At 44.7% G+C, this 22,284-nt stretch overlaps 1 protein-coding gene and 1 long non-coding RNA gene across 8 annotated transcripts in view; one reads left to right on the forward strand and one right to left on the reverse strand.

Annotated features, from left to right (window-relative positions):
- Positions 1–3,948: 3,948 nt before the first annotated feature.
- Positions 3,949–22,254, reverse strand: LOC128410725 (uncharacterized). Of its 2 annotated transcripts, none has more exons than XR_008329593.1 (3): positions 22,113–22,254; positions 18,344–18,419; positions 3,949–4,362 (listed from the first exon to the last, which is right to left on the reverse strand). It is a non-coding gene; the product is annotated as an uncharacterized LOC128410725 (long non-coding RNA). The 2 variants fall into 2 exon arrangements; XR_008329591.1 differs by having other exon boundaries at positions 21,369–22,254.
- The window catches only part of PAK6 (p21 (RAC1) activated kinase 6), a 30,745-nt gene continuing 22,658 nt past the window's right edge, over positions 14,198–22,284 (forward strand). For 2 of the 6 annotated variants that reach the window (XM_053382304.1, XM_053382340.1), the window contains exon 1: positions 14,198–14,252. Coding sequence is in view for 1 of the 6 variants with exons in the window: in XM_053382277.1 (XP_053238252.1) it covers positions 19,569–19,617 (49 nt within the window). In the remaining 5 variants the exon portion in view is untranslated. Of the gene's footprint in view, positions 14,253–19,186; positions 19,618–19,664; positions 19,764–22,284 lie in introns of those variants that run through there. The other 4 variants (XM_053382277.1, XM_053382287.1, XM_053382331.1 and 1 more) reach the window with 4 other exon arrangements.

The following is a 22,284-nucleotide window of genomic DNA, read 5'->3' on the forward strand; positions in this document are numbered from 1 at the left end:
GGCCTTTTTATTGTGCATTCATGATGATGTAGGGTCAGGTCACGCACCTTTTTCCCTGCAAAGGTTTCAGGACGGACTGTGTGGTGTAGTGGTTAAGAGTGGTGGACTCATATCTGGGGAACTGGGTTCGCATCTCCGCTCCTCCACATGCAGCTGCTAGGCGACCTTGGGCTAGTCACACTTCTCTGAAGTCTCTCAGGCCCACTCACCTCACAGAGTGTTTGTTGTGGGGGAGGAAGGGAAAGGAGAATGTTAGCTGCTTTGAGACTCCTTCAGGTAGTGATAAAGCGAGATATCAAATCCACTGAACCTTCCCACTGAAAGCCTGTAAGTTTTTATATCGCAATGTTCCAGGTTTCTTCTGTTTTGCTTTATAGCTCAAGAGTGCTGCTTCAGATGGCAATAATGCAGTCACATTGGCAGAGACCGACTTAGGGGAAGGAGACCAGTTTGGGCGCACTGGGTGCAGAGCCTAAGGGGTGCTGGAGGGGGCTCCACAACTATGATGTGGAATGGAAGGCAAGAGGTGGAGAGGGGGGCACTGAATTTCAGCGTTGCACAGGGCACCACTGAAATTTGAGACCCCAGGGTCCTCCACTGGGGAAGCATCTGTTGACATCCCTCTGTCTTGGGAGACAATGGGGAGATTATTGGGTTGTCTTTGTTTTTATTTTATTGATTGAATTTATATACCGCCCAGTGCTGGATTTATGTATAAGCTAAAAAATTTAAAGGAAAAAAACAACCCTGGATGTACATTTTCAAAATATAAGATAAAAAAAACAAATAAAATAAAACCTACATACAGCAACAGTGGCAAATGGCTTTAGATACCTATAAGGTCCATACATTACCATATATTCAACATAAAAAACAGCGACAATTTGTTGTTGACAAAGGACAGCTGAATATATAAAGGGCCCCATTACCTTCAGTAGCTTACGGCCTCATCAAACCTAAATCCGCCCCTGATCCGCCCTGTACCTGCAGGTCTCAGGGCAGTTCACAGAAAAGATCATAATATATAATATCAAAATAAGAACAATAACCCAATAACACCCCCTCCCCCAAAAGCCACATTTTAAAAGGGCATAGGATGTCAATCAGATCAACCAAAGGCCTGGATAAAAAGGAGAGCATTCCACAGACGGGGAGCCACTGCAGAGAAGGCCAGTTCTCATGTTTCCACCCTCCGGACCTCTTGAGGAGGGGGCACACGAAGGAGGGCTTCAGAAGATGATCTCAGGGTCCGGGTAGGTTCATATGGAAAGAGGTGGTCCTTGAGGTATTGTGGTCCTGATCCATATGTATTTTGTATTGTGATTTTATGTTGTGAACTGCCCTGTGATCTACGGGTATAGGGCAGCGGCGTAGCGTGGGTTGTCAGCACCCGGGGCAAGGCAAGTAATTTGCGCCCCCTAACCTGTGGATTTGCGCCCCCTAACCCTACAAATCTATGCCTATGAATGATGGTCCCTCTCTCTCTCTCTTTCTCATATTCCAATTGATTCCCATTTCCGCCGATCGATCCCCGAAGCTCTCACCCAGCGAAATTCGTGCGTAATTACGCTTCGCCATCCCTAATCCTGCCGCTTCCACCAGGAAATCATGACGGTGCGTTTCTCCTCTCCAAACTTTCCCCGGCCCTTTGCCGGCCGGCGCAGCCCTTTTGGCTACGAGCTCCCCTCCTTCTCTGCCCGCTTCCGACCCCACCTCCCCGTCCAGCCTCCCTACTTCCTGAAAAAAGGCACCGGCGCCGAGCAGGACACCCCCGCGGCCATCGGAGAGAGGCGGGGCCGAGGGAGGCAAGCCAATGGGCGAGACGAGGGTAGGTGGCCACGGGGGCGGGCGCTGCCGCAGTCCTCGGGTGGGCAAGGTAGGAGCAGGCGGAGGCTGGCCGGCCGCTCTGACAATAGGGGCGGGCCGAGGGCACGACGCGGCTGGGCCCTCTGGACTTGCGCCCCCCCAGATGTTGCGCCCGGTGCGGCCGGCACCCCTGGCACCCCCCACGCTACGCCACTGGTATAGGGCAGTATCCAAATTGAGGAAGGGGAAGGGAAAGGGAAAGGGAAAGGGAAAGGGAAAGGGAAAGGGAAAGGGAAAGGGAAAGGGAAAGGGAAAGGGAAAGGGAAGATGTGGAGCACCTCTGGGCCTTCAGATGCTGTTGGACTCAGTAACACCTGGAGTGTGGACAGCGCAAAGGAGAACAGGGCTGTGTAGAAGAGGGGATGTTGAAAGCTGGAGCTTTTCATGCATGGAAGAAAAATTAGCATCTGTTGAAATTTCTATTTTGGTTATAAACATTTGAGGTAGAGCAGCCCTCTGCGTCCTTCTCTGCAACTTGGCTGCCTCACTACAAAGGTCACAATTCTTTATTCCAGCCATTTCCATGCTTTCTCCTTTGGTTCACTTTGTGGACCTAGATTTTTGCTATCTAGGGAGAGCGGGATAATTAAGAGGAACAGTGTTAATGTTCCTTTGGGATGCAACAGCTTGACAGGCCAGGACCACGTGCTCTTAATTAATATTGATTGCTGCTCTCTGCTAAAGATACTGGTGAAATCCAGGGAATTAGAGTGCCGGTTATTAAAGGCCATTTGTATCTGTGAGTAATTGTCAGCAACACCTCTTGAACCAGCCACGAATAAGACCTCTCAAGGGGATGTGTGAGAGACGGTTGCATAGATGTCACAAACAGCGTGAGAGGTGGATAGGGTGTGTGTGTGGATTACCTGGTGGAAAAATCAGAGAGTGAACTCTCATGGCGCAAAGTTCAAATACAGTTCAAAGTGGAAGTGGCTGAATTTTGCGAAGACATTTCAGCTGGTCTCTGCTGATCTCCTTTCATTTCCTACTGAACCATTCAGTTTGCAGGCAGGGCTGTCACTGATGCTGCAGTGCTGTCATCAAACTGAAGAATCAGGATAATAACCAGGTGTCCAGGTAGATATTAAAGTAATTCCAAAGGTCTTTCTAGGACAATCTGCTGATTCCCAGTGTTGTGTTCTATCTCGGTTGGATTGGAAAGTCTGAGAATGGAGATGGGTTTATGGTGTGCTCCCTAACTCTGACTCTCTTGCTAAGGTAAAGGGACCCCTGACCATTAGGTCCAGTCGTGGCCGACTCTGGGGTTGTGGCGCTCATCTCGCTTTATTGGCTGAGGGAGCCGGCGTACAGCTTCCGGGTCATGTGGCCAGCATGACTAAGCCGCTTCTGGCAAACCAGAGCAGCGCATGGAAATGCCGTTTACCTTCCCGCCGGAGCAGTACCTATTTATCTACTTGTACTTTGACCTGCTTTCAAACTGCTAGGTTGGCAGGAGCAGGGACCGAGCAACGGGAGCTCACCCCGTCACGGGGATTCGAACCGCCGAGCTTCTGATTGGCAAGTCCTAGGCTCTGTGGTTTAACCCACAGCGCCACCCGCGTCTTACTCTCTTTCTAGGATAGAACTAATTTTAATGCAGCAACAAAGAAATGGTGGTCCTTCTGATGTTGCTGAGCTACATCCTGCAACGTTCCTCCTGGCTCTTGGCTGTGCTGGCTGGGGCTGATGTGAATTGGAGAGGTCCAACAACATTTGGATGGTTCCCTGTCTCTATTTTAAACAATATTCAGTCATGCAGTAAGACCAAGTAGGATTTCCTGTTGAAGTTGCTCCCTGAAAATAGTGCCAATCTCCTCCCTCTGCCACTATCATTTAAATGTAGCAGTCTTGATTTTGAAATTATTATTATTATTATTATTATTATTTATTAATCATAGAATCATAGAATCATAGAATCATAGAGTTGGAAGAGACCACAAGGGCCATCGAGTCCAACCCTCTGCCAAGCAGGAAATATAATAATATAATAATATACTGCCCTTCATCTGAAGACCACAGGGCAGTTTACAACATAAAAATACAAAATGAAAACACAAAATACATAATTTTAAAAACCACCAATAAAACCCCACAATTATATGTTTGGTTCATTTTACAGCTTTTTATCCCTTGGTCTATTTCAGTATAATCAAAAGCACCAAGAGAGGATGTTAATACTGTACTCCCTCCCCTGTTCCTCTGCCAGCCTCTTTGCTTACATTCCCCTTATAGTAACAAGCAGGATTCTAGGTTGCTGTTGTTGTTTACACCTGGCAGATGTGAGAGGAAAGTAGGTGGGGCAGAATAATCTCCGTAGTCTATCTGGAGGACATGCTCTGGGATGTCTCACCAGAGACATCCAGATGTTGTTGGACTCTTAACTTCCATCATTCCTCACCACTGGCTATGTTGGCTGGAGCTGATGGGCACTGGAGTCCAGAGTATTTAGAGGTTCACAGGTCTGCCACCCCTGGTTTAAAATGCCAGGGATAAACTCTGTGGATGAAGATTTGGCAACCTTAAATCAAAGCAGGCATCTTCTAAGGATGTAGATCTAGAACAAAGCATCCTAAAAGAAAGTCTTGCTTTGCTGAGAACCAGTTCAGACATTAGGTAAATTAGGTAAAGTGGGTGTCTTGTAGTTCTGCGGCAATTTTTGGAGAGATCATGATCTCTCCCTTGGTGAGATTTGTGAGCTCTGGAGCTCTGCTTTGTTGCTTTTCTTATATCTAAACTGGCTATTAAGAAGGTGGTTGTTTTTCAGCACACAATGCCAATAGCATGGCACAACTGATGGCAGCAGGCTTGGTTTAGCTGCCTGCTTCCTTCCTTGTGCCACCCAAGTGCCCACCGACTGTTACCAAACTTGATGGTGTTTGCTAAAAGGCAGCCAACAACCAGAGGATTCCATTGATTTCACGGGACTAAGAAGGTACAGAGCTTGAAACTGTCCCTTTAGCATAGTTTCGAAGATTACTTGCAGATTCCTAGTTCCACTTCTTATATCTGCTAGAAGCTAGTAGTTGTACCACCTGTCCGCTCCCTGCACATCTCACATTTACATACCCTCCAAAATTTCTCTGATGAAGGACTTCCGGGTTAGCGCCATCGGCTAATGGCGGATTCCCTCCAAGCTCCGGAGGGAATCGGCTCCGCAGGATCCGGGTCTTGCCGCTGTGGCGACGCGGGGACCCTCAGAAATCACAGGCGCTGAAGCCTGTGAACTTGGTGACTCGGCGGGCACCATTTGCGCCCGCAGACCTGCGAAGGAGCCTTTTTAAAGGCTTCGGAACGGGGGACGGGGTGAGCGGCGCGGTGCTGAAAGTCGACTGCTTCTCCTGCGGAGTGAAGCCACATGCCATGGTCGGAGAGCGCTGACTTCTTCTTGTGAACAATTGGACTCTAAAAGCAACAACCCGTCAGTAATACGGAAATTGGATTTGTAAAGAAAAAAATTTTTTTTAATCAGGCACAATCGGGGAAGGCGCAAACAGGAAGTCCGTCTCCCCGTCTTATAAATAATCTAAAGCAAGGACTAGCTAACTAAGGTCGAGAGAATTTCTTCTTCTTGATTGGGTAAAAGACATTAATTTCACGATTTGGCAGTATAAGTAATTTCACTGGAGGATAAGAGCTAATTATGAGAGCTGAAGTGCCACCCCTCCGGACCCGGGAGTGATCCACGAGAGAGCCTGTTGAGGAGATATAGAAGAGTTTGACAGCTGTCAAATTAGCTGTCAAGAAGGAAAAAGAGAACTTTGTTTCTGCTATCTCTGCTGGATATATTTGCTACAATTTGGTTATATTTTGTTGAAAACAAGGAAGAGCTGATACAAACTAACTTGATTTTTGGATTTGAACTGGAAGGAAGATAAAGTAACCAAAATCCCTCTAGAGGGGATTTTGGGACATTACAAGAATGGCTGAAGGAGGAAAAATTCAAGCTAAATTGGACAGAGTGTTTCTTCTCTTGGGAAAGTTACAAGGCCAAATTGATGTTTTGGCTACAAATGTTGCAACTCTGGACTTAACAGTAAACAAATCCATTGAATTTGATAAGGACTTGACTCATGAAGTCCATGCAGCTGGACAAGAAGAGAAACTTGAAAGATTTGAGAGTGTGGAGAAAGAGATATATGTTGTTTCTGAGGAAAAGGAAGGAGGAGATGTAATGTTGCAGATGACAAAGGAGAGCCAGAGGCCTGACATGATGGCTACAAAGGAAAATAAGTACTGGATGATGAAAATCTGTTTTGAATTGAAGATTGAAGAATGGAGAGATCTCCTTATGTGGAGATCTGAAGACCTATGGATTACAAATTTGATTAAGGTGAATTTGCTTAAGGTGGAAGTTGGAGCTTTGGGGACATTTGGACTTGAAAGGAATAAGAAACATGATTCGGTCTCCACTTTTAAGTATGGAGGTCTGGCTGGAAGAAACATGGATCCCGTTGGGCCAGAGCTTCTCCGAGATCTGGTGTTTAATATTAAGGACTATAAAAAAAACCGGCAGAGAGGAATTGAGAGAGAATTAAGAGCCTCGGACGTGAGATCTCCAGGCTGATAGTAGATTAAGACTGATGGACATTTGTTGGGGATTGAAACTGGGAAAGGGGGGGTGGAGTTTGGGAATCCAAAGGGTGTATAATTACAATCTGTTTTATTTTTATTTTGTTATTTGTATGAAAATTGGGGAATTCGTGGAAGGGAAATTGGGTCGACGTTAGAAAAATGTTTTAAGAACGAGTATTGATGCATAAGTATTGTGTTTAAGTTTGGATAAGGCAAAATTGCTTTTTTTAAATGAACTAAATAGAAAAAGGTTAAAATTAGGGATAAGAACTTGCTGAACTAACATTTTGAATTGGAATATAAGAAGGGGAGGTGTGGGGAAGTCAGGGAAATATGTTATAGAAAAATAAGGATTGTGAACTTTATGTGTTTTTAAACCTTTTTGTTTTTCCTTTTTTGATTCTTTTTTAATGTATTAAAGTTGAAAATTTCAATAAATATCTTTTAAAAAACAACAACAAAATTTCTCTGATGAAAATAGGGATAATAATAATAATAATAATAATAATAATAATAATAATTTTTACTATTTATACCCTGCCCATCTGACTAGTTTCCCCAGCCACCTTGATCAACATTTGATGAGTGCTGCAACCCCAGAGTCAGTCACGACTGGACCTAATGGTCAGGGGTCCCTTCACCTTTACCTTTTTATCTCCATTTAAGTATCAGTTTTTGAACTGACATGAAGGGATGATAAAATTGTCTGTAGTGAATCGTTCTTCCAGATGTCAACCAGTGCTGGAAATGCATGTCCCAAGTCTTAAGCTTTGTTCGGAACCCTGGGAGACTCTGTTCATTAAGACTGGCTTTTGAAGCCCGAGAGTCTGAACCAACGTGTTGGGGAAAGAAGAGCTCACATTTTCTGAGATTTTAAATTTGCAGCTTAATTGCAATTTTAATGGAATAGTTTTATGTTTGTTTTTTAATTTCATTTTATTTTTACTTACCCCGAGCCTTTGGGAATTAGTGATCTATATTATCAACTAAATATTTTGAGCAATTTTATTCCTCGAGGCTGCTATGGTGATTTTATTAAGGTTGAATTAGAGGCAGAGGCCTCTGTGTTTTTATAAGTTAATAATGGCAGCTTGATTACTGTAGGCTCAGTAAGATTCCCCCGGAGATTCTGCCTCATTAAGTAGCATCTGTGTTGTCTTATTGACAGTCTTCTAGTATTCATTATGTCCCGTGAATGCTTTAAAAGAGACAGGTTCTTGCTTTGATTGCTCTCTTTTCAATTCAGAAAGTACAAATTCCATGTAATTTAATCTGTGCCCCACACTAAGTTACAGCCTATAGTGTTATGAATTAAGGTTGCTATTCAGCGATAGTCATACTTAGGGCAGGCTTAAGTGCATTGATTTCAGTAGGTCTGCTCTAAATATGGCTTAGGTACATAGCACCTTAACAGATTCAGTATTACTGCAATCTCTATTCACAGGCTTCCTTAACAATTCTAGATATCTATGTATCTAGATATCTAGATACATAGGGGGGAAAGCTCAAATGGGGAAATATGCCCCTTTGTAGCAGATGTAATATTCTAAGGCAAAATGGAGTAAGTTCTTCACCCATGATGCGAACACAGTTTTCTAAGTTTTTATTTCCAGAGAGTGGTAGGGGACGTTTTATCCCATGTTGATGGCCTTTCAGCTGATTCCCTGGTGGCCCGCTGGAATGCGGAGTTAACCAGGGCTATCGACTGTCTGGCTCCGAAGCGCCCTCTCTGATTGCATGGAGCCTGGACAGCCCCGTGGTTTTCCTCAGAGCTGAGGGCAATGAAACAATCGTTGAGACGGCTAGAGCGCCGGTGGAGGAAAACTCATTCTAAATTTGACCAGACACAGGTTAGAGCTCAGCGTCGAGCCTACCAAGTGGTGATAGCGATGGTGAAGAGGACCTTCTTCACCGCCTCTATTGCATCTGCAGAAAACAGCAGCAGGATATTCTTTCAGATTGTTCGCAATTTAACGGAACCACCTGCACCATCGGGGCCTGGTAAGGACCCCAAGATCTCCTGCAATGATTTTACAAGATGGGTGGGGTATAAATAATAAATTATTATTACTATGTTATTATTATTAATGGCATTTTTTGGTCCTATTTTCATTAAAATAAATCTTAGACAGGGGAACAACACCAAAGCACAAATAAATCATCATCATCATGCAGTCTTAAAACAAACAAAAACAATAAATATAAATCAAGTCACAATCCAGTTCAGTGAAGGTGAAATCGCTTCCCAATAAATCGTCCAAATGCCTGAGTAAATAGAAATATCTTCAAAAGAAGCATAAAACCTATTATGGTCAGCAGCGGCTGCATCTGTGAGGGTTGGCATTGCGTAACTGGGATACCCTATGAAGAATGCCCTCACACAAATAGCACACTCAGTAAGCGTGGTGCAGTTAAAAGGATGTTGCCACCTGATCTTAATGTACTGTATATAGGCTGCTATATCGGGAGCAGGCAAGCTAGTAAGTATCAAGGTATTAAGCTGCGTAGGACTTTATATGTTAATACAAGCACTTTGAACTTTATAACTTGTAATGAGACATCACCATGTGAAATACTAGATCAGGGAGCTGTTTTCCATGCCAAGGATGCATGTTTGCTCTCAAACCTGCTTCACCATTCCTGAATAAGCTGCCTGCATTTTAAAGTTCAACACACATCCCAATTCATGGGATTTTGTATGAAATTAAATGCTGAAACCCACTCTTAAACATGTTGCTTGGAATTTTAGAGCACTGAGATCAATAGGACTTGCTTCCACATCGTGTGTTGTGAAGATTAGGGTAGTCTAAAATGCAATGATAATAAAGATAACTCAGTTCTGACAACTAACGTCTCATCCATAAATGATCTGCTATGCTAAGTTGGCAACTACTGGCGTCTGGAAATACTTCCTTTATTTTTTAAATTTTTCTCCTTTTGGGACACCACAGAGCCCCACGTCATCATGGCTTCTGGGGGGGGGGGCTCAGTGAGCATCTCAATGCTACGATTGTCTAATGGTCAGCTTGACTGGCAACTTAGGGTACCAATATGGACTTGGTATATGAGCCACCCAGACATAGGTGACAACTCCCTGGGGCCCTGGGTGCCCAAGCACCCACAAAACTCCCCATGAAGAGGCCAGGCACCCACAAATTTCGGTGCCAGGGCCATGCACGTGGCATGGCACCCACGGTCCCGGGCACCCGCTGTAGTGGAGCCAAGTTGGCACTCCTGCACCCAGATATGTTCTCCAGGCACCCCTGACATTGTTGACTTTCAAAGTGAAATCTCAAGCCAATAATAACTGGAAGGAAATTGTTGATACCGGATTCAGTGGGAAATGGGATTACACAAATTGGAACGCTTCTGCGATGGGAGTTGCTCTCTGCTTATTCAACAACCTGCATGGCTTATTTATTTTAGCAACTTGTTGAAAGAGAGTATAGAATTGGCCTTTGACCAAACTTGGACAATATTATCTACAGAAAACATTGCTCAAATGTTTGGATAGTTACTACTGTAAATCATGGGATAGCTTCTGTTTCAATGCCTTGCCAAAAACAGGACACTAAATGCTTTATGTGCAGTCATTTTCTTGCAAGGTTTTCTAGTGTGGTTAGGTCCTTAAGCAATTTTGTCTTAAGTATCTTGCTCTTCTGTATATTGTCACATTCCTTCAGTGACAATCCTGAACACTAACATCTCTCACTGGCAGCCACGTAAATGAAAGTCAGGTTTCCCCATGTCAGAGATGTGGAATGAGGATGCCTTTTGTTACCCCCCCCCAAAAAAACCCCACAGTCAAGCTTTTAAGAGTGATGACAGAACACGTAGCCATTATTTTGATAGTGATCTCTGTGAGTATTGCAGTACAGACAATAGATAATAATATGGAAGGCTGCTCTGTAAAGACAAGAATACCAAAGTTGGCACAGCCATTCTCTCTACTGTAAATTGACTTCTTGCAGCAATTTTGTGCTTACGTGTGCTCCTGGAAGCCTAATTTTTGAGGGTTACTTTAACTTACAGTCGCCTAACAAATCCAGGCCAGCTTATTGAGTCCTTTCCATGGCCCAGTTTTATGTGCATAACTACTGCAAAGCACCAATTAAAAATTATACTTGCAGAACTGAATTAGTATTGGAAATCTGTATTTTTAATAAATGCATAAATAAAATGCAGTGCAACCTGAGCCTCATCCCTGGGTGCCTCTAGATAACCTGTTTATTTAAGCATTCGTCCTGATTGGCTTGCAGAAAGCTTACATGGAGGTTAGATTAACACTGGTCTTTTTAAAGCATCAATATCACCAGTATCATCAGCATCTTCCCAGCTCCATATGGCTCATGCTTCATGTTAGTGTACTAAGGGCCTGAATATTTGTGCACTGAATAGTTTGTACAGAGGCAGATGGGCTCAAGTGACTTTCCCAAGGACACTTGGTAAAGAGCAGTGTCTGGAAAGAAGCCAAGCCCTGTACTTTCCTAAAAACAAGGCCGAAAAGCATGACTCTGTTTTCTTAAAAAGCTGGATGGAGTTAACTGAGCAGAGTGAATGTGCTGTTCTTGTGAGACCTTAGATCAATAGACAAGATACTATGTGTACCCTGAGGTGTTCTATCTGAGGTCTTTGGACCTAAGCGCTTTTGTGTGCAGTGTCCATTGTTTGCATTAGATCCTTGCAAATAAACCAAGCCGCTCTTATTTGCCGATGGCTTTGGATGACGTGAACTCTGAACTTTTATCTCACTTCGGGCGCATTTCCAGTATCTTCCGTGTACTTGGCTTGCTGGGGCTCGGGGGCTGGGTACATTTCTAGGAGCCTACACAGACTCTCAAGAGACTCTCAGAGCATTTAAACCAGATTGTGTGTTGTGTGGATTTGCAAGGCATTAATTATTATTCCTCCTCCTAATATATATTTATATCAACAAGCAAGACTGCTTCTGCTAGGCAATAGCTAGGAAATTCAGGACTGGTCTCGAAATTTGCAAGCTGGGTGACATGGTGAAGAAATGTCAAGATTCATTAGGGATAGCGAAGGCTCGAAGGCCCTGAGGCTCTGGGGATTGGGAGAGAGAAGAGCTAATGATCTCAGCAAAGTTTTAGTAGGTCAGTCAGCTAAGAAGGTCTGTGCACAGCAGTGCAGGGATTTTGGATCCTGAACTTACCTGCCATGCAGCGGGCGAGGGGTGGGGAAAGAGTCTCTCTTTAGACGGCAATGTGAATGGCTTCAAAGTACAATAAGCCAACCCTGTTGCCCTAGGGAGCCCTCCTGCTTATTCTGCTGTGTAGCGGGTTCCCAGGCATCTGCCCCCCAGCTCTCCCCAATGGCACCACCGGGTGTGCAACCACATCAGAGAACCCACTCACAAATCTCAAACACTCCAAGTGTCCCTTTTTCCCCAGGGACAGTCCTGGATTTACAGAAACCTTCCTAGTTTCTGATTTGATCCCAGAATGTCCCGCTTTTCCTTAGGACATCCCTATTTTCGTCAGAGAAATGTTGGAGGCGTTATCCAACCCCAGGGCCATGTGAAGGCAGTCTTGTATAGGGAAGGTTTTTTTTTTAAAAAAAATGCTTAATGTTTTATTATGTTTTTATATATGTTGGAAGCCGCCCAGGGTGGTTGGGGCAACCTAGTCAGATGGGCAGGGTATAAATAGTAATTATTATTACAGTGGTAACTCAGGTTACAGATGCTTCAGGTTACAGACTCCACTAACCCAAAATAGTCCCTCGGGTTAAGAACTTTGCTTCAGGATGAGAACAGAAATCGCGCGGCGGCGGCAGGAAGCCCCATTAGCTAAAGTGGTGCTTCAGGTTAAGAACAGTTTCAGGTTAAGAACAGATCTCCAGAACAAATTAAGTTATTAACCCAGGGTACCACTGTATTATTATTACTACAGTGGTACCTTGGGTTACATACATTTCAGGTGACATACGCTTCAGGTTACAGACTCCGCTAACCCAGAAATAGTACCTCAGGTTAAGAACTTTGCTTCAGGAAGAAAACAGAAATCGTGCTGTGGCGGTGCAGCAGCAGCAGGAGGCCCCATTAGCTAAAGTGGTGCTTCAGGTTAAGAACAATTTCAGGTTAAGAACGGACCTCTGGAACGAATTAAGTACTTAACCCGAGGTACCACTGTATTATTATTATTATTATTATTATTATTATTATTATTATTATTATTATTGAATAGGCTGTCCCTATTTTCATCAGAGTAATGTTGGAGGGTATGAAATCTCAGCACCTTAGTCAGGGATTCTCAACCTGTCACTTTGGCTGCAAACCCTGATGTGGACACTGGAGTGGAAAACTCATGCCCTGCAAATCCCAATGTCAGCATTATCCGGTTCGTTAAAATTCAAATCCGTGCCTTTGCAACGCGCTCCTGTGTGCTTGCAGGGCCACGCCCCGAAGTCAAACTCCTCGCTAGGTGAACGGGAGCCCTGCACAAACATGCCAGGCAGGCCTCCACCCCCTTCTCCTCCACTCTTCTGCTCCCCTTCTGTCATTCTCTCCTAAGTTTTCTTTTGGAGCGTCAGCAAGGAACTCTGCGTGAACTTGAGTTCCTACTTTGCTCTCAGGTGGCAGCGGCAGCCCTGGAGTAAAGGAGCCTTCCTCCTGCTGGGGAGCAGCACGACCAGGTTTGCTTATTTATGAGACTGACTTCTGATTGCTGCTCTCACATCCTATTTGCTGGCTGCTTACGGAGGACTGGATTTGTCAGTTTCAACTAACATCTTCGCTTTCCAGTTGCTTTGCTGCTGAGGATTAACTCTTCGTACGCAGAGCTGCATTCAAAAAAACAGATAAAAGAAAAAACAACAGAGTGCCAAGGAGGAATATGCTGAGCATTGATGTGCTTGTACGGTGAGGGCGGGGAGCAGTTTGCAAGGCTTCTGCAGCTTCTCCCCCTTCAGGGATTATTCTTGGGTGGGTGGGGGGAAGAAAACTGAAAGCTGAACTCCTTTGGGAAGGCCTTTACTCCATCTTCACTCCTGTAACCCGGCAACAACCATCCACCAATCAGCTTTGCTCAATGGCAGAAGTAGAGTTTGCTAGCAGTCTTTTATTCCTTCTCCCTTGGAACAGTCCTCACCAGCATCATTCCTGATGCACCCTGATCTCCTTTCGCACCCTGACATTTCCAAGACCTGTGGGAGGTGGACCTGCAAGTATATCTGTTAACGGCGTTTACGGGGGTGGGGTGGGGATGTGGTGTCTGTCTGGTGGGTGGGGTAGGATTGGGGGTGGGGGCTGACTCTGTAAACTGTCAGAATACGTGGAAGGAAAATTGCATGGATGAAACTGACAAGGAGAGGGGAAGGGGTTAAAAGATGCCCCAACTGATGCTTCTGAAATCAGTCAGCATGCAAGAAATGTGTCTGCCTGCTGCCTCTATGTATGCAAGACATAATCATCTGTCTTGCGAGGACCTTCTGCCTGGGGGGGGGGGGGGGAGAACCCCACACCCACCTATTTCAAATAACTAAGAAAGCCCCTGCCTGGCATACACTTGCGATATCTCCTGGAATCGTGCGCAATCCAGATTTAATTTTAAACTATCAAGGAAAATTGGCAAAACGTGGTTGAAACTCTTTTGTATGATTTTAGAGGAGATGCCAACCCACATCTCCCATGATCCAAAGGTAATTGCCACATGTTGTGGTGTCTGTGTGTATATAATTACTTGTCCCACATGAGAATTGTTTGGTAACATTTGCTGACTACTGTGTATTCTTCTTTGCCAGGATTTAGTCTGATTTGAGGTCGAACAGAGAAGAGACAGCAGACTGTTCACCTGGTGAGTGAAAACTTCTAAATGTCATGGAGCTGGGAAACTTGAGCAGGATAAGGAGACAGGCGTTTAAAATGTAGGACCTATTTTGTGTGTGCTGTGTACCTCTCGCTGCCATACACATAAGATAAGGTCTGATGCAAAGGATCAGAGAGGTGTGTGTGTGTTTTGGGGGGAAAGGTTGTCCATAGGAGTTGGCCCAAGACATTTTGCTGAATACCAATTGCTGGAAATCACATGTAGGCAGAGCACTGTTATGCTCATGCCTGGTTAGCAGGTCTCACACAGTTATGTGAGAACAGGATGCTGGCCTAGATGGGGCATTGGCCTGATCCAGCAGCTTCTCCTTATGTTCTTATGATAGCATCCTTCATTGCACATTGCAGGCTAGCATGCGTCGTGAGATCTTTCCTTCAGCACCTTGCTGCCGCTCTCCACCTCCTAATGGAAAGGCCAGCGCTGTGTAAAGCTGGCGAAACAAAAGCCCCACTGTTCTGCAAACACATCAATGGCTTCACCCATCCTGGACCTCGGAGGGCAGTTGAACTACCAAGAGGGCTGATCTTAACACCTAAGCGGGTCTGTTGGGAAGGAAGCGGTCTTTCAGATATTTGGGGCCTAAGTCATTTAGGGCTTCATACATCTATGTGAACACTTTGAATGGGCCTGGAAATGAACTGCTGACCAGTGCAGCTGTGTTAACACAGGGGTTATACACGTTCAAAATGGAACCCCCAACCAGTAATCTGGCTGCTGCATTTTGGACCAGCTGAAGTTTCTAAGCTGTCTTCCAGGGCAGCTCCATGTATAGCACATTGCAATAATCCAATCTGGAAGCTATCCAAGCATGGAGTACAGTGGCCAAGTCATCTCTATTCAAAAAGAGGCCATAGTTGGCAAACCAGTAACAGCTGGAGATAGGCACTCCAAGCCCACCAGAGTCTCCTGTGACAATGTTGGACCCAGGGGTAGCCCCCCCCCCAAGTATTTAGTGAGAGGCATGTACATAATGGCCTCCGTTAAAAGATAGTGTGTTTCAGGTGATTTGCGATGACATGAAAGCTCGCTCTGTGTGTACTGTTTCATTGGTGATAGCCGTTTCACCCATGGAAATTATCACTTGCAGTCATTAAGTGATGAAATTTTATGTGTAAATGCTGAATTGGTATATTGTATGTGTAGGAGATTGGCAATCATTAGCAATGGCTGGTTGTAAAATATAGTGTAAGACATATTGGCAAACAGTTTGCTGGATTACAACATCTGCACCACTTCAAGGCTTCTCTGCATTCTTCTTCTGTGTGTTGCCCATTCTAACTACACACAACATGTGAGATCTGTAATTTGTTCTACCAATATTTAAGAGCAGCCATGGGACTCTCCAAAACTGATCGGAGCAGTTATACTTGCCATCAGCCCTGTAGAACTGAGGGAAACTGTGGGGCTAAAGCTTTGGGGGAAAGAGCCATGGCTCAGGGGTACAGCACATGGTGTTGTATGCAAAAAGTCGCAGGTTCAAACCCAGGAACGTCCCCTGCCTAGGGGTCTTAGTTGACCACAGGTTTAGCATGATTAACAGTGTGATGCAGCAGAAAGAAAGCTAATGCTATTTTAGGCTGCATAAGCATAAGTATTGTGTCCAGCTCAATGGAAGTAGTAGTACCACTCTATTCTGCCTTGGTCAGACCACACCTGGAGTACCGAGTCCAGTTCTGGGCATCACAATTTAAGAAAGATGTTAGAAGAGGGAGTTAGGGATGTCTATCCTGGAGAACAGGAGACTGAGAGGTGATATGATAGCCATCTTCAAAATCTGAAGGGCTCTCACATGGAAGATGGAGCAAGCTTGTTTTCTACTGTTCTAGAGGGTAGGACCTGAACCAATGGATTCAAAGAAAGCAGATACTGACTAAACTTTAGCAAGAACTTTCTGATGGTAAAAGCTGCTTGACTGCTGGACTGCTAGACTTCTTCACTGGAAGATTTAGCAGTGATTTCTGCATTTCAAGGAGCAGAACTGGCTGAACCATGGGTTCCATTCCACCTCTGCAATTCTATGGTTCCTCCACTACCACCTTTCCAAAGCATACAGTTACTCCAGAAAGTTCCAACTCGGCTCTATTCCAAGGCAAACTGAGATGAGCTTGGGAGAGGTTGCCCATCCCTAGATCACAACAAGGCCACATTCAGAGAGGTCACTTTCAGAATATTCCAATCATTTCATTTGTCCACACCCTAAGATTTTATCTACAGAAACACACAGGCTCACTAAATGGAATTTGCCATTCATATTATTAAGAGCCAATATACCCCCTAGCCATCAGATACCATTCATTTAAAAATGAGAAAAGAACAAAACAACAACAATGCAGTTTAGGCTTTCACTTATATTTTATTTTTTTACCCTTTCAGCCCTCTTGGTATAATTTTTCACAAGGCACTGCACTCTTGCAGTTTCTTTCTCATCTGTCCCCAAATACACCCAGCAATATAGCAAATAGTTTTTCTTTCTCACTCACTCTCTGTCTCCCTCTTAAGCTTGTTTCTAATGGAATGGTAATCTATGTCCATAAAAGGATTTAGAGCATTCCATCATCAGTTTGCAGTGCCACTGGCATCTTTAAAATGCCAGGAGCAGAGCGTCGTTATTGGGGAGAAAGCAATAAAATGCAACATACTAACAAAAAGTGACTGTACATTGTGATGGAGGTGGGTGAATGATTTTCCCCCCAGTAAGGAAGCAAAAGAAATGTATAACATCCTGGCTCTTCAATGGAGTAAGGCAGAGATGGGGTACCTGCAGTCCTGCGGATCATAATATCCAGCCATTGGAACTGTAGTTCAGGAACGTCTCTGGAGGGCTACAAGGTTCCCCAGCTCTGGACTAAGGAATTCAGTCATCCCAGCTGCCTCCACATGTACTGTAGGAACCTCTCTTCGAATGCCAAACCATGGCTTCCATCTTCCCTGCCTCCCCACCTCCCAATCTTAGATTGCAAGGTAATATCTGATTTACATTATTACACCCCTTTGGGAAAGGGCCCATCATTTTTGCTTGTCTGCCAGGTGCTACAAACATCTGTGTTTAGGTATAAATAATGATAATACTGAATGGTTTCTGTGTGTCTGCAAGGCTGGGTATAGTGTAATATACAGTGGTACCTCGGGTTAAGAACTTAATTCACTCTGGAGGTCCATTCTTAACCTGAAACTGTTCTTAACCTGAGGTACCACTTTAGCTAATGGGGCCTCCCGCTGCCGCCACCGCACGATTTCTGTTCTCATCCTAAAGCAAAGTTCTTAACCCAAGGTACTATTTCTGGGTTAGAGGAGTCTGTAACCTGAAGCATCTGTAACCCGAGGTACCAATGTATTGGGTATACAAATACAGGTGTACAGGAGAATTTCCTGCTTTCTGTTTAGCAGCTCTGGCCTGCATAGTAATACAATAACATTCATCAGCCTTCTAATGAGATGTTGGTCTTAATAGCTGGAAATCTGGAGCATCTCTATAGCTATGAGGATCAAGGGAAATATCTGAAATCATTTCTGCTGAATAATTAGCAACCAGAGGAAAGTAATCTCTCCAGTAATGAGTAGATGGGACCTTTTTTCATTTGGCACAAGTCTTAAGTTTTCTTCTGTTCCCCCTCAATATATACCCCACTAAGGAACAAAAGTACACATGACTTAAATTTGACTTTGCATCTAACATGTGAGGTTCTGTTGTTGTTTTTTTAAAAAGCAAACTGTATTCATTGGGGAGAGCTGGAAATTAATGAGATCAAGTCTAGCACAGAGCGGAAATGTAACCCTTTCTTCCTCTGCAGCAGTCAAGGAAAATCCCACGTATGATTGTATTTGCTTTGAGGGCAAACACTCCATTGGTGGCAGTGTGGGATTTCCTCCCAACACAAATACTAGTTTGAGAGGATAGTTCATCCTCCAGGAACACAAAAGGGGAAGAAGGGTTAAATTCCCTCTCCACAGCTGCTGGGTTCTTATTAGTTATCAGCTCCCCTCTCTCAGCTGATGCAATTTGGATGCTGACCTGCCCCACCCCACACTGGTGGGGTGGGAGATGCATTTAACCTCACCTCATAGCTAGCTTGTTCCTAATTCTTCACACCTGCTGCCTTCAGAGTGGTGTCATTACTATGCTTGTTCTCCGGCCTGTAACAAAGAAATTAGAACAAAGAATTAAAAGTATTGTCAAAAGAAGAAATAATAAATAACAACAACAACAACAATAGTTACCTCCAGTGGCTTTTTGTTATAGTAGTAAAAAAATGCCAGTACTCATATCTTGGTCAAAAATTATGTGGGTGCCAGCACAAAATGGCTGCCACGGGCAGTTGTAGGGCAGGAGGTGAAAGCAAAGAGGTCACAAAAAAGCCACTGGTTAGTGCACCTATGGCTTTAGAGATCAACATAAGCAAAGAAAGGGGGAGATCCCTGCCCCATAGAATTTACAAACAAAACTCCAGTAACAGGAAAGACAACAGAAGGAGGGGAGGGAGAAAAAAAGAGAGAGGAAAAGTTAATAAGCCTGGGGAGGGGAGAAACTAGGACTCTGATGCACGTTCAGTCTGTGCAAGCATTTCAGTTTGCCAGATGGAACAATCCGCCCCTCTCTTCTGGCATCCAGCTCTGGGGTTTTCCTGACACCCCGCCCCCCAGCCAATTTTTTTGGGGGGGAGATGCGGCGGTGGGGGGGCAGAGAAAGCCCCCTTACGCAAGCAGAATCCCTAATGAAGCTGATGGGCTCCATTAGGTGAACCCCGCTCAGGGGCGTTATCTGATGATCGCCCTGCTTAGAGTAGACCCATTGAAATGAACGAAGCTGTTACTCACGCCCATTCTTTTTCACGGGTCTGCTCTCACACAGCTCACAAATGCACCGTGCAGCCAGGGGGCTATCGCAAACGTGACGCTAGATCCCCGCTATTAACATGCACAGCGAGCCCGTGCCAAGAGCGAGTAGTTCGGCATCTCTTCTGGCAGGCTGGCCATTTCCCGGGCCACACACTCCCAGCCCCCAACCCGTTCCTTCTCCCTCTCCCCACTCCCCTCTCCCTGACGGTGTGACCCCCTTTTTTCCTCCCCTCTTGCCTCGCCCCTCCTTCCCAGCTGGTCCCTCCTCCCTCTTGCTCTGAATCTGCCGGCTGTGCTTTTCCTCGCAGTCACTGGGAGATGTGACAGCCTTTGGGATTGTATTATCTATGAAAAAGCTATATCCGGAGTTGAAAAAATCTTGACGTGGCTCCCGGGCAGCAGGGATGGATCGTGGAGAGAATTTCAGTCTCGAGCGCCTTTTCCTTTATGGCAGGGACTGATTATTTCCGCTGGTGGCTGTTCTCTCAGTACAGATGTGAGCACTAAACGGGGGGGGGGGGAGAAATAGGTCGGGGTGGGGGGCAGCAGAGACTAAAGACTAGCATGTTACTGAAATGTCAGTGTCTTGGAAGTACAGGCTGTATGTCAAAAAGGGACCTTCTCTAATTGCTTAAGCCTCAGGTATGCATTTTACATTTACTTACCAGGTCCAAATCCAGTTGTGAATTAAAATTGCTCTTGTGTGTTCTTTCTCTACCAGCTCAAAAAGTGTTTGATTTAGGCTTTTTGTATAATTTTTTTTATATTAAAAGGGGGTGGGGGTGGAGAAATGCAAATATGCTCCAGGAGTGCTGGAAGCAGAACTGTAATGCAGGAGAACAGTGTGGCTTCAGCAAAATGCAAAATGTGAGCAGGTTATTAAAACTGAAACAGGAGGATTTCTCTCTCTCTCTTTAAAATCAGTTTTTGTGCATGGTGGGTCTCTCCCCCTCCCAGCAATCTTGCTAGTCTGACCTTTTAAACCATGTCCACCTGTCTGGTATGAGGCTGTGGTCTAAGATAGCTGAGATAGCTGGTGGAAATAAAACACAAATGCTGCTAGGAAACCCGAGGTGTTATGAATGCAAAATTGGATGCAGTTTTCATCATCCTCACTACTTGTGAGCAAATATGTGTCTGCTATTGAAGGTGCCCATGTGTCTCTCTGAGCCAGGTAACTGTTGCATCTGCAGGTGTAACTGCCTTCCTTGGGTGTTTTTTGGGGGGGGAATTGTGGTTGGACTCTGGCAGTCTTTGTGGGTGTGGGCTTGAGAGCTGGCCAGGAGTTCCAGACCACAACTGCAGTGTAAAAGTGTTTAGTCCATAACTCAAGAAGACTTTGAGTCATAGAAAAACACTGTTGCTAATTGCTGCTCATCACAGCCATGGTTCCTTCGTTCATTTCTTTTCAAAGCATCTGAAATTACTGAAGCATTGTTTTGGGGGTGTGGGGAAGGAATAAATAAATGGTCCAGGGTCCAAAGAACCTTAAAATTAGCTGGAGCCAAAGGGAACCTGGAGGAATATTAGCATGTTGGTCACTGGTTGATCTTTTGTCTTGAGAATGAAGGAAATTTCAAATGCATGTTTTGAATGAGGCATGGCAGCAAGTTGGGGGGAAAGTTATAGAAATTCACTAGGCTGGTGCAGGTGGATGAGCCAAATGTAAGATAAGAACATCAGAAGAGTCTTGCTGGATCAGACAAGTGGCCCATTTGGGCCAGCATTCTGCACTCACAGTGGCCAAGCAGATGCCTATGGAGAGCTGCTACCAACCCGTGTTGGAAATACTGAGCTAAATGGGTCAATGGGTCTCGGCTCAGTATAAGGCAACTTCCTGTGTTCTGGCCATAGTGACCATTAGATTCTAGCAATGGTCGCTATTGCTGGAATCCAGAGCCATTGAGATTGCAATGTTATATCCACTTACCAGGGAGTAAGGCTCTTTCGACTCATTGGACTTCTGAGTAAATATGCATAGGGGTAGTACTGTTAGTCTCATGTCTGTGGGCTGCCTTGAATGTGTCATGCCAGAGACATTTGCAAGCTGTTGGGAAATCATAACGTGGCAAAAAGGCTGACTGTGACTTGACTACATGTCACACAATTTCCCACGCTAAGGTGGCATTAGTGTGGTTCATTTCACCTTCTGTGCACAGGCCCTTGGTATGGGAGTGGCTCCAAGGGAATAACCAGTGAGGAGAAAAAGGAAGAGCAGAGTTTAAAGTAGCAAGATCACAAAATTACTGAGTCTGTTAATTATGTTGTTTGTTGTTCTTATTTTGTGCTGAGGTGGGGCTTTCTGTTGGATGTTGAAGGGCACATTTGGTTGGCTTGCCACTCTGCTTTCGATGCCCAAGGTAATAGGAGGTGGTGTTTTTGTGTGTGTGGTTTTTTTACAATTATGGCTATACTGAAAATAGCTTGGGGGACCACAGCTGACTGGACTTTGGGGACAATGGTGTAGATGACAATGTTTTAGATGACAATCTCATTACTTCCTACATCAGACTGTTTGTCAAGATAATGATAGGTATTACTCATACTCTCTTGACAGCTGAGACACTTGTTTAATATCAAGGGCACAACTTCCTGAACTCTTCTTATGACTCCTGGCTAACTCACTTTCACTTAGTAGCTCATTTGTATTGATGGAAACTTCATGATGCCTTGGCATCTTTCTGTTGCTACCAGCAACATTGCTAGGCATATATCATTCTTAGACATAGGAGTGGGCACTCATTTTTTTGTTTAAAGGGTCAACACTATAAGCTTAGCCTTCAATCTTTCCCGCCCACAATGAACCAATTGCCAGCTTTAGTCCAGTAGCAGCTGTTGACAGTAGTCAAAGGTACTCTTTTGGAACAATCTCTACCTCATGGATTGCCTCACTAACTGGGAGTATATCTGAGGGAACTACAGTGACACCCCTGCTGGTGGGAGTAATAAGTAAGCAGTGAGCATATCCAAAATGCATATTGCTATTTATACCAAAATCGTCCTCTGTTTGTTGTCATGAAGCACCAAATTCAGGCAGTTATTTGAAAGGAGAAGTGTTAACAGAAGAAGGAGTGACAGCAGGTGTGTTTGTGTGTGATGGAATGGCGAGTGGCGTCAGAGTGAGTGACAGATACTCTCCATCTCTCAAGAAGGGCAGTTAGGA

Source organism: Podarcis raffonei, chromosome 1, assembly GCF_027172205.1.
Source record: "Podarcis raffonei isolate rPodRaf1 chromosome 1, rPodRaf1.pri, whole genome shotgun sequence".
Taxonomy (NCBI): Eukaryota; Metazoa; Chordata; class Lepidosauria; order Squamata; family Lacertidae; genus Podarcis; species Podarcis raffonei.